The sequence below is a fragment of the Entamoeba nuttalli genome, assembly GCF_000257125.1.
Source record: "Entamoeba nuttalli P19 unplaced genomic scaffold asmbl_8588, whole genome shotgun sequence".
Lineage (NCBI taxonomy): Eukaryota > Evosea > Mastigamoebida > Endamoebidae > Entamoeba > Entamoeba nuttalli.
In genome coordinates, this window is record NW_008579209.1 from 1 (window position 1) to 10,439 (window position 10,439).

General features: G+C 25.5%; 7 protein-coding genes across 7 annotated transcripts in view; 2 read left to right on the top strand and 5 right to left on the bottom strand.

Annotated features, from left to right (window-relative positions):
* Positions 1-24: 24 nt before the first annotated feature.
* On the bottom strand, positions 25-604 carry ENU1_187360 (hypothetical protein; the record flags this gene model as incomplete). The annotated part of the gene is made up of 1 exon (XM_008861681.1): positions 25-604. A coding segment is annotated over one exon (580 nt), but the record flags the coding sequence as incomplete, so codon positions are not given.
* A 446-nt stretch (positions 605-1,050) lies between these two features.
* Positions 1,051-1,761, top strand: ENU1_187370 (hypothetical protein; the record flags this gene model as incomplete). Its single annotated transcript, XM_008861682.1, has 1 exon — positions 1,051-1,761. One exon carries the CDS (start codon positions 1,051-1,053, stop codon positions 1,759-1,761), a length of 711 nt encoding a protein of 236 aa, XP_008859904.1.
* A 358-nt stretch (positions 1,762-2,119) lies between these two features.
* Positions 2,120-4,162, bottom strand: ENU1_187380 (hypothetical protein; the record flags this gene model as incomplete). Its single annotated transcript, XM_008861683.1, has 1 exon — positions 2,120-4,162. One exon carries the CDS (start codon positions 4,160-4,162, stop codon positions 2,120-2,122), a length of 2,043 nt encoding a protein of 680 aa, XP_008859905.1.
* Positions 4,163-4,740: 578 nt separating this feature from the next.
* ENU1_187390 (protein kinase domain containing protein) lies at positions 4,741-6,627 on the bottom strand (the record flags this gene model as incomplete). The annotated part of the gene is made up of 2 exons (XM_008861684.1): positions 4,741-6,274; positions 6,353-6,627. The coding sequence occupies 2 exons, from the start codon at positions 6,625-6,627 to the stop codon at positions 4,741-4,743; spliced, it is 1,809 nt and encodes a 602-aa protein (XP_008859906.1).
* A 238-nt stretch (positions 6,628-6,865) lies between these two features.
* On the top strand, positions 6,866-8,668 carry ENU1_187400 (Rho guanine nucleotide exchange factor, putative; the record flags this gene model as incomplete). Its single annotated transcript, XM_008861685.1, has 1 exon — positions 6,866-8,668. One exon carries the CDS (start codon positions 6,866-6,868, stop codon positions 8,666-8,668), a length of 1,803 nt encoding a protein of 600 aa, XP_008859907.1.
* A 64-nt stretch (positions 8,669-8,732) lies between these two features.
* Positions 8,733-9,929, bottom strand: ENU1_187410 (protein tyrosine kinase domain containing protein; the record flags this gene model as incomplete). Its single annotated transcript, XM_008861686.1, has 1 exon — positions 8,733-9,929. The coding sequence occupies one exon, from the start codon at positions 9,927-9,929 to the stop codon at positions 8,733-8,735; it is 1,197 nt and encodes a 398-aa protein (XP_008859908.1).
* A 428-nt stretch (positions 9,930-10,357) lies between these two features.
* The window catches only part of ENU1_187420 (protein tyrosine kinase domain containing protein), a gene marked incomplete at both ends in the record, with an annotated part of 1,830 nt that continues 1,748 nt past the window's right edge, over positions 10,358-10,439 (bottom strand). The window contains one exon of the mRNA XM_008861687.1: positions 10,358-10,439. This exon is cut by the window's right edge and continues 1,748 nt beyond it. Within this exon, the coding sequence (XP_008859909.1) occupies positions 10,358-10,439 (82 nt within the window).

The window sequence follows — 10,439 nt, forward strand, 5'->3', positions numbered from 1 at the left end:
TGTTATAAATTATTTCTTCTTTACTTGGTGATGAGGCAGTACAAACACCACATTTTCTTTGATCAGTAATAAGACCAGTGAATATTTTACAATCAGGATCAGAATAATAGAATGTACCTTGATACCCATGAACAGTAGATGTTTTTGTATAGAACTTACCGAAAGCAACACAAGAACTAACAACAGCAGGAGTATTACAAACAAATTGTTTGGTAGCAGGAATTGGTTCAGTACATTCTTTATCACCAAATTGTTCAACAGTAATTTCTTGGCATTTGTTAGTATCACCAGGTGCTGCTTCAAAAATATTATAGGTTTTTAATTGTTCAATAGTATATTGTTGAGCGCTATCACTTTGCTCTTCATCTAGTTGTTTACAATTTTTATCTTTGAAAGTATTAAAGAAGTACTTTCCTTGTTCAGCAGTTGTTTCTCCATTTTTTTGTGAAATTTGTTCATAACTACTTAGAGAGACTCTATAACATTTATCAGTTTCGTAAATTGAATAACCAACAATTGTTTTCTTATCTTTTTGATCATATGTGTATTGGTAAAAGTTTTTAGCAGAAACCCATGTAATAAATACAAGCAATAAGACAATCATTTTAATGTTTTAAGATTATTTCAAGGAGTTTAAATAGTTCATTTTGAGTGGTGATTTCTCTTTCATAAAGAATTATATTTATATTAATAATTAGTCATGACTTTTTAGTCTGTGAATGTGTTATATTTTCAGTCTTTTGCAATTTTACTTCAATTTATTGTTTCTCACGGCGGCTTAGTTAAAATAGATTCTATATTTATTCGTTTATTCTCAAAGTTTTTGTCGTGAAATTAATAAAAAGTTGTTATACATTTTATGGAATTATGGCTTTGAAAACCAATAAGAATTAAAGAAGAAAATATTCACGTAGACTTTTGACAAATTAACTAGATAAATATAAGTTAAGATTGAGTGGACACTTTTGTATATCTTTTCTATCCAAGATGAAATTCGATTTTACGTGGATGTTATATATATTAGAACTGTAAAACATTTTATTCATCCTAATGTTCATTTTATTCGTAGCCTTTATAATTTCTTTTACTAAAGCAGAAAATATTTATAGTGTTTCTTATGCTAATGGTAAATTATCAGTTGTTGATGTCTATGAAGATAAAAAATGTTATAAAATCAGTATATCAACATCTGTGAAGTATGTTTATGTAGCTGCAACAGACTCTAGTGCTGCAAAGATTGAACAATATACTTATCTTGTAAAAGATTGTAGTGATGAAACTATCCAACCTGAAGATTTCCCAGTTACTGCAAAAAAAGATATTAAGACGAGTAATGCTAATAGATACTATCTTTACAATGAGGAACCAGATAATATGAAAACTGAATGTAGCCTTACAACTAATAATGAATATGATGATGATAGCTGTACCATTAAAGTTTCTGAAGTAGTTTCATATATGTGTAATATCCCAAAAAACGTTGAATGTCATCAACATTCTCAAACTAATTTCTATTATAAAACACAAACTAAAGTTGGTTATTATGGTACATTCTATTTCCTTGATAAGAATTGTACTCAAGAGGCAAACTTTGGAAAAAGTATGAACAAATGTGGAGTATGTTCACCGATTTTAGTTCCATTAGATAAAGACAAACAGGTAATATATTCAATATATCAATGTGAAGATGAGTGTATTACTGATGGATCTGTTAGTACTTTTATTGCTATGATTATTGTTGTTCTTTTCTTCTTTTTTTAATTGAATAATTCCTTAGTTTAGTTTTTTATTTTTAAATGATAAGAAGAGAGATAGGTAAAGAGTAATTTATTATTGGTTTGTACTGTTCATTAATTTTATTTCAACTGTCTCATGTTATAAAAGTATTGTTAAATTTAATTCAATTCAATGGCTTATAATATTCTTTTAAACCTATTATCATAATTTTATAAAATTTGAAAGTCTCATTGATAGAATAGTTCAAGAAAAAAAATTATAATCAGAATCTATTAGTCAAATTGTTTCAAAAGAGTTTTACATAAGGAAGTTGTTTGTTTTTTTTCTTTATAGACTAACTTTGAAATAACATGAAACATAAATGAAAGAAATCAAGTAGAACTTATTTATGGTTTTTGATGTAATTAAGATATGTTGAAGACATCAAATATTTACTTGATGATTCATCAATTACACCAGCTTTTATTAATTCTTTTTGTAGTGAAATTCTATTACCTATTTCTATTAAAGATTGTTGTAGTTCTGTCCAAAGCTTATTATTTTTAATTTGGCTCTTAAGTTCTTGTAGTTGGAATAAATATTCAAATACAAGTCTTTCTCTTTCATGTAAATTCATTTCATTTTTTTCATTTCCAAGTTCATTGATATTATTTTGTAATTGTTGTACATTGTTAATAGGTATTTGATATTGTAGTTGTTGTACTGGGACTTTATAAAAATTCCAGAACGAGTTATATGAACAATTTAATACTTCTTTATTCATATACTCAGACAATTCATTGTTATCACAACAACGAATGATTGATGAACATTCTTGAATCTTGTTATTTTGGATAAGGAGATGAATGATTAATTTACCAATTTCATCCGATAATTGAATAAGTTCGATAAAAATTTTTTTTTGAACATTCCAAGACAAATTAGATAGATATTCAAATTCATTTTCAATACATTTAATTAAATTAAAATAAATACCACAAGATGAAAATGAAGGTATTAATTTGAAGTTATTTGTTGTTGACATAATATTATTGTTCATTTCTTGTATTTTTTCAATTGAACTTGAATCTGTTATCACTTTATCTAATGTTATTTCCATGACATCTTGTTGTAATAAACGAGGATCTACAAGTAATGAATAATTAGAAATTAAATGAAGTGCTTCAGACATTCTTTGAATAAATGATATCAATTCTTGTTTTAATTGTATTAGTTTTTGTTTACTCATTTCTTGTATTACAATAGAATCACTTTCGTATAAGTTTAATACATTTGATATAATTTCTAAAGTTTCATATATTCTTTTAATATCTTCTGGTGTATAATTAATAAGAACATTCATTGATAAATGAAGGTTTGGAAGAACATGAAATAATAAATTTATTGTTGTTTGAATTATATTAACCTCAGAATTAAAAAGAGTAATAACTTCATTTTGAATAGGTTGTTGTGTGGTTAAATATGATAAGTATTGTTGTGGTAAAAATAGTGATGGACAAGTCCAAGTTAACTCTACAATTTCATTAATTGTAATTACTTTTAAGATAATTTCATTTCCAATAAAATTTTTTTTAATTTGACATTGTACATCAACAGGTTGATTTAATTTTATTGTAGGATCTACTTCTTCAATGATTTGACCTTCTTTAATTCCCATATTTCCAATAGAAATAGCAAATTTATCATCTTCTATAGTATATTGTAATGAACATAACCCAAAACACCATGAACTATTAGGGTAATCAACCATTTGGTAAAAAGTAATACTATCATTTGATCCATTATCAAAATAAACTCTTCGTTCCCCATTGTCCAATGTAACCCCAAACAACATTGGGTATTCTGCATAATTTACACTTAACCCAATTTGTGGTAATGAAATACTCCTTTCAAATAAAACTACCATTTCTTTAATATTAAAGATATCAACACATCGTTCTTTTAACCCAAAAACCTTCCTTCTACTTTTGTCAACAACAACACTTAAATAATGCCCATAACGAACAATATCAAGACTATGATTATTCCTATTGAAACAAAACAATCCTTTAACATTTCCAACAAGAATAACCATCCCATCTGTGGCAATGCATTCAAATAATCCATCAATAGTATATTCAAAAATTCCTTTAAATTCAATTCTTTCATTTAATACAACAACAACCCCATCATCAGTTTTGATACATTGTCTAACACTACTTCCAACTTCATATTGTTCAACTCTTCCATTATCAATAATAGACAATTGTTTTCCTTTTCCATAAAAAACACCATCACTTATAAACCCACATGAATCACATCCACCTGCACCATCTCCAATTCTTCTTTTTTGTACAAATTTAGTACCTACTTGTCTAATCCTTTTCTCTTGAAAATGTTTAACATAGTTCCCAATTTGTTGTTCAAGTAATTTTATGATATTCATATTATTTTTAAAGATTTTTGTGTTTTTTATACAAAAAATAAACTATTTGTTATTAGTTTATTTTCTATTTGGATAACCATTTCTTTTTAGAATTATTTTAGATAACCTTTTATAATTTTCTTCATCTAAAATAAAACCATCATAAATAATAAAATAAACTTGTCTAGTTTCTCTTGGTTAGATTAATAACTTTCAAAGACTACGCTCCAGAAAAAAAAAACTCTCTAATGTAGTTCGTTTGTTGTTTAAAAACTCTCTGCCTATTCATTAATTTTTGTTAATTAAATAATTTTTTCTTTTCTCTGAACCACAAAATACTTCTAAAACCACAAGAAAGGTTATACTACGCTCAGAATCATTCAAAAATGGATTAAACATAAAATAATTAAAATTAAAAGTATTTAATTAGAAAGAGAGTAAACAAAAGAACCAAACTAAAACAGATAAATAAAAAGAATAAAGGTTAATAAATAGCATTATATATAGGCAATAAGAATAAAAATGAAGAAAAAAAAGAAATAATAAGAAAATAGATAAAAGCATGAAACTGGTTAAGTAAGAATATAAACACTTATATTTTAATTATACATACTGTCAAAATTATAAGTTAACATATAGTCATCAGTTGATTTTTGAGCTTGTTCATACAATGACATCATTTGTTCATTATAAACAGGAGTTGCAGTAACAACCGTACTTCCATCGAAAAATGTCATTATAGGTGTTTTTTCTTCTTTTTGTTCAACAGTAACACGTTTTGATTTATTAAATGGTAATGGAACAAATTCACCTTCATTTTTACTAACATTATTTTTATGAAGTAAAATAGCAAACCCAAGTTGTGGATGAAATACTGCTAATGTAGGTAATGAGAATGGGTTGGGGTCTAATATATTTAAAACAATTCCATGTTGTAATGCAGTTACATAAGTTCGATAATAATTTTCTGCATTATAAATTTCTATATTATCATGTTTATTAGGAAATACTATTTCTTTTGCCTCTTCTCCAGTTAATTTAACACACCGAATACGTTCTATTTCTTTTATTTCTTTCATTTCTTTTATAGGATTATTTCTATCAATACTCTTAATAAATGGATGGTTTAATGCTTCTGTTGGAGTCATTCGTTCATTTGGATCATATACAAAGATTTTTTTCAAAAAATCAATCAACACATCTGCTTCTTCTTCGTTCATTTCAATATCATTCATGCAACTTTTAATAACTCCTTCTAAGGTACTTTCACTGAAATAATTTTTGTTTGCTGTAATGTGTGTATTCATAGATTTTTCATATTCGTATCGTGTCTTCAATACAAAATATTCATCTTCACATGTCTCTACAGCACTTACTTCACCATTTTCGTGTTGAACAATTTTTGGTGATGGTCTTCTTCTCCAAAAAAATTCATCAGTTCGACTTCCTTTTTTTAATAATGTTGTACTTGGCATTCCAATTAATTGGATGATTTTACTTAATTGATTATGTTCACTACTTCCAGCAAATAAAGGAATCCCAAGAAATAATTCAGCAACAACACAACCAAATGACCACATATCTATTGCTGGTGAATATGGTAATCCAATAATAATTTCTGGAGAACGATAATGGCGAGATTGAATATAAGTATATAATGGACTATCTTGGAAACATGCTGAACCAAAATCTATTAAACGAATTTTTGACGATGAAGCTAATAACATGATATTCTCTGGTTTAATGTCACAATGAATTATTCCATTTTCTCTTAACAATTGAAGAGAACAAACTAATTGTTTACAAACTGATTGATTGAAATTATATGGAAGTCCTTTATAATCATTCATTTTTAATGCATCATATAGATTAATTGATAATAATTCACAAACAATACATAAATGACTTTTAAACATAAAATGATCCATCATTCTTATTGTATGAAATTCTCCAATTGGGTCATAATACCCATTTAATAATGTTAATATTGCTAATTCTAACATTCCTTGTCTTAAATAAACTAGTTGGTTTTTTAAAACTTTTACTGCAACTAATTGATTAGTTTGTAAATCTAAACACCTAAATACTTCACCAAAAGAACCTTGACCTAATAATCCAATAACTCGATATTGACTATTTTTTTTTAATCCATTTAATTCTCTAGAATATTAATTTTAATAAGTTAGTGAATTTATTTGATGAAAAACAAACGAGGTAGAAAAATCAGCACCTAAAATATCATCTACTCTAACAATTAAGTTATAACACTCATTATCATCTTGGTTATTTGGTAATGGAGTACTTGGAATTGTTAAGATACGACGAACGATAAAAGTATTAAAATCAATCTGAGGATTGCATTTTTGATAATTATGAATAAAACCTGTTGTTAATTTTTTCGTCACTGATTCATTGATGTCATTATCTTTCTCATGATTATACATTTCTGGTTGTTTCCATATCTTTGAGGAAGTGACTATTGTCATCACTCTTTTTGATTTCTTTTTTTTTTAAGATTTCTATTTCTTGAATCATCGATTTCGTTCTTTCTTTTTGTTTAAGAAGATAAAAAACTATATTTTTACTATCCAATTTAATTATTTTGTTTTGAATGGTTTGCACCTATTTTTTTAAATTTTTTACTTTAAATCATTTTTTTTTTAATTTTAAAAATTTTTATTTTCAAGTAAAGAAATTTTAAGATTTCAGTTGATAGATTTGGTGATGGAAACGAACAATTTAGCGAAGTTTTTAATGGGAATATTTGAAGGAGAAGAATATGAACAAGTTGTTTTAGAATTGACTAAAGAAGAGATTGCCGTTTCTACTGTGAATGATTTAATAGCCATAGCAAAACATTTTGATGAATTTGATTTAAAATTGAGTGAAGAGCAAAAAAAGAAAATACAAGGAGCGATTAATGAACGAACAATGAAAGAAAAAAAAGGAGAAAAAAAAGAAGAAAATAAGAAACGACTAGAAAGGATTCAATACAAATATTTAATGGATTACAGAAATTGGACAGCATTAATGTTTGCACAATTCTTAATGTATAATAAAATTAATAAAAAACAAGCATTCTTTTTAGCCACTGATATTTCACCAACAGAATTTATTGAAAAAAAAGAAAAAGAAGAAGAATGGATTTCAATAAAAGAAAAAATGAAGAAAGAATTAGCTTCAACTATTATTACACGAGCAGCTAGAAAATTAGGAAGAGAAAGAATTAATACACAAATGAATAAACGAGCTAATACAATTAAAGAAATTATTTCAACAGAAGAAAGTTATATAGAACAATTAAATACTGTAATTAAATTTGTACTTAATCCAATTAAGAAAGAATCAATTTTAAGTTCAGAACAAATTAAATTAATTTTTAGTGATATTACAACAATATATTCAGTTAATGAACAATTCTTAAAGTTAATTAAGAGTTTTGAATGTCAAGATTATGCAAATGTCTTAATTGGTCAAATCTTTAATCAAATGGGACCTTTATTTAAAATGTATGCAGATTATTGTATGAATTATCATGAATCTGATATTCTTATTCGTCAAATGGAAGCAGAACATCATCCTTTTATTTCTTGGTATTCAAAACAAGTTTTTGAGAATGCTTCTCCTCAATATAAAAAGTTTAAAATTTCAGCATTTTTGATTACTCCAGTTCAACGACTTCCTCGTTATAAACTTCTTTTAGCAGATCTTCTTAAATATACTCCTGCATGTCATCCTGATCATGAAAATGTTAAACAAGCATTAAAACTTATTACTGAAGTTACTATCACTGTAAATAATAATACAAAGAAAAGAGAGATGTTTGAGAAAATGAAAGAATATCAAATGAGTATTACTAACCTTCCTGAAGATTTTAAAATTAATAATGGTTCTAGAGAATTACTTGCTGAAGGAAAAGCATTAGAAATTAAAAAGAAAAATGCTAAACCAATGGCATTAATTTTATTTAATGATTTATTAATGGTTTGTGAATATATTGAAAAAGGAGTGTTTACTAAAACTCAAAAGAAGAAATTAAGTTTTAACAATACACTAAAATTACTTGATATGTCTTTTGCTGAAGTAAAAGAAAATGAAATTGAAGCAAAAGGAATTCAAGTAGAAATGTGTCTTGTTCTTATGATTTCTAAACAGAAATTTATATTTTCATTTATTAGTATTGAAGAAAAAGAAAAATGGTATGAATATTTAAGTAATGCTATTGAAAAAGAAAAAATTAAACAACAACAATTCGAAGCAAGAGCTAAAACAGCTGCAATGGAAAAAGCTGAAATGGCTAGAAATTTGATTCAAAATAAATTTAATACTTTCAATGCAGGTTCTATGAAAACTCGTTTGTTAAATAGTTTATTTCTTAATATTTTTATTATTTATTTATTATTTATACTAATTCTATTTATAGGAAGATGGAAAGATAGAGGAGCTTCTGTGGCATCTATGTCTTTTGCTGAAAAGTATAGAATGGCAGAAGAAATTAAAAACAGTCTTGAAGCACCATCTGAATAATTTTACACTTTTATTTTATTTATTCTTAAAAATGAAGAATTAAATACATAAAATAAATTAATTTTTAATAATCTGGAGGAGGAATACAATCATTTTGTGTTATCATTCCATTTATTATTTGAGGAGTAGGAGTTTTTGGTTGAATTTTTCTTAATAAAAATTCCAATAAAATATTAATATCTTTAAATGTAGGTCTATGTTCAGGAATTTGGTCCCATGCCTTTTCTATTATATCTTTAAAAAAACAATTATCATCAATACTAAGTCTATTTCCTGTTCCAACAAATCTTAAAATTGATTCACAATTTGGAAATTCTGTTGAATCATATGGATCTTGTCCTAACCAAATTTCTAACATACATATAGCAAATGAATAAACATCTGATTTTAATGTAACAAAATTTTTTTTAGTAATTTCTGGTGCCATATACATTGGAGTACCAATGTTTTGTAATTCTATTTTGCCTGATGATTCAATAAATGAACGAGAAGTACCAAAATCAGTAACTTTTGATGTAACTTGATCATATGGATTAATAGAATAAACTAAAACATTATCAGTTTTTAAGTCACGATGAAGAATATCATTTTCATGTAAATATTCCATACCACGTGCTATATCTTGACAAAATCTAACTTTTAAAAAATCACTTGTATAATTCATTTTAATATATTTTCTTAATGATCCTGATGGACAAAATTCTGTTACAAGACATAATGTATCAACAGTTATTACACTTCCAATGAAATTAATAATATATGGACTTCTAATTCTTTCAAGCATTTCTGCTTCTTGAATGAAATTAGGCATTAATTCTTCTATTCCAATTAAATCAGTTTTCATTACTTTAATTGCAACATCAACTCCTCTCCATTCAGCACGATAAACAATACCAAATGTACCACCACCAATAGGTTGATGTTGTAAATGAATTTCTTCAATATCTAATTTTGTAGATAATGCTGATTCAACTTGAAGATTTAAATAACTATAAAACTTTTCAATTTTCTTATTATTTTTAATTGAACTTAATTGTTTTTCATTAGTAGAATAATTTGTATTAAATTTTGTTAAATGATTTACTAAATCATCTTCTGATGAACTTAAAGAATTTGTAGAAGAATTATTAAGTTGATTTACAATTAAATTATTTTCAAGTAATAAATGGTTATGTTTTTTAATGTCTTTAATAATATCATTCATTGGTTTAAATTTAATTGTAATTGGAATTTTTTCATTTAATATTGTAGTACATTTCATTCTTATAGAAATTGATATTGTAATACTTTCAAATGGTTTAATAGTTTCAACAACTGGTTGACATGCAATTTCATATTTTTGATAATCCCCTGAATGAAAAGAAAAATGAAGAGGGTCTTTCCAATTATTTTTAATTTGAATATCAAATGACTCTATTTCTTCTATTTCTAATTTTTTACCATCAAAATCTATTAAAGTTGTAGAAAATGCGAAATATGGATTATTTTGTTGTATGTCAATATATTGAGAATTTTTTTCATCAAATGGAATTATTATATTTTCAAATAATATTTGATTTTTATTTTCTTCTTCTTCTTGTTGTATTTTTTTTGTTATACCAATATGTAAGTATAAAACAACAATAAAGAGTATACAATATAAAATAATATATGTTATAAGTCCTATTATTAAATATAATACCTTTCTTATTATTGATGGAATTCTTGAACAATCTGCTCTTTTATTTGTATACCAATTCTCTTGACATTCACATTCAATACATCCATCTCC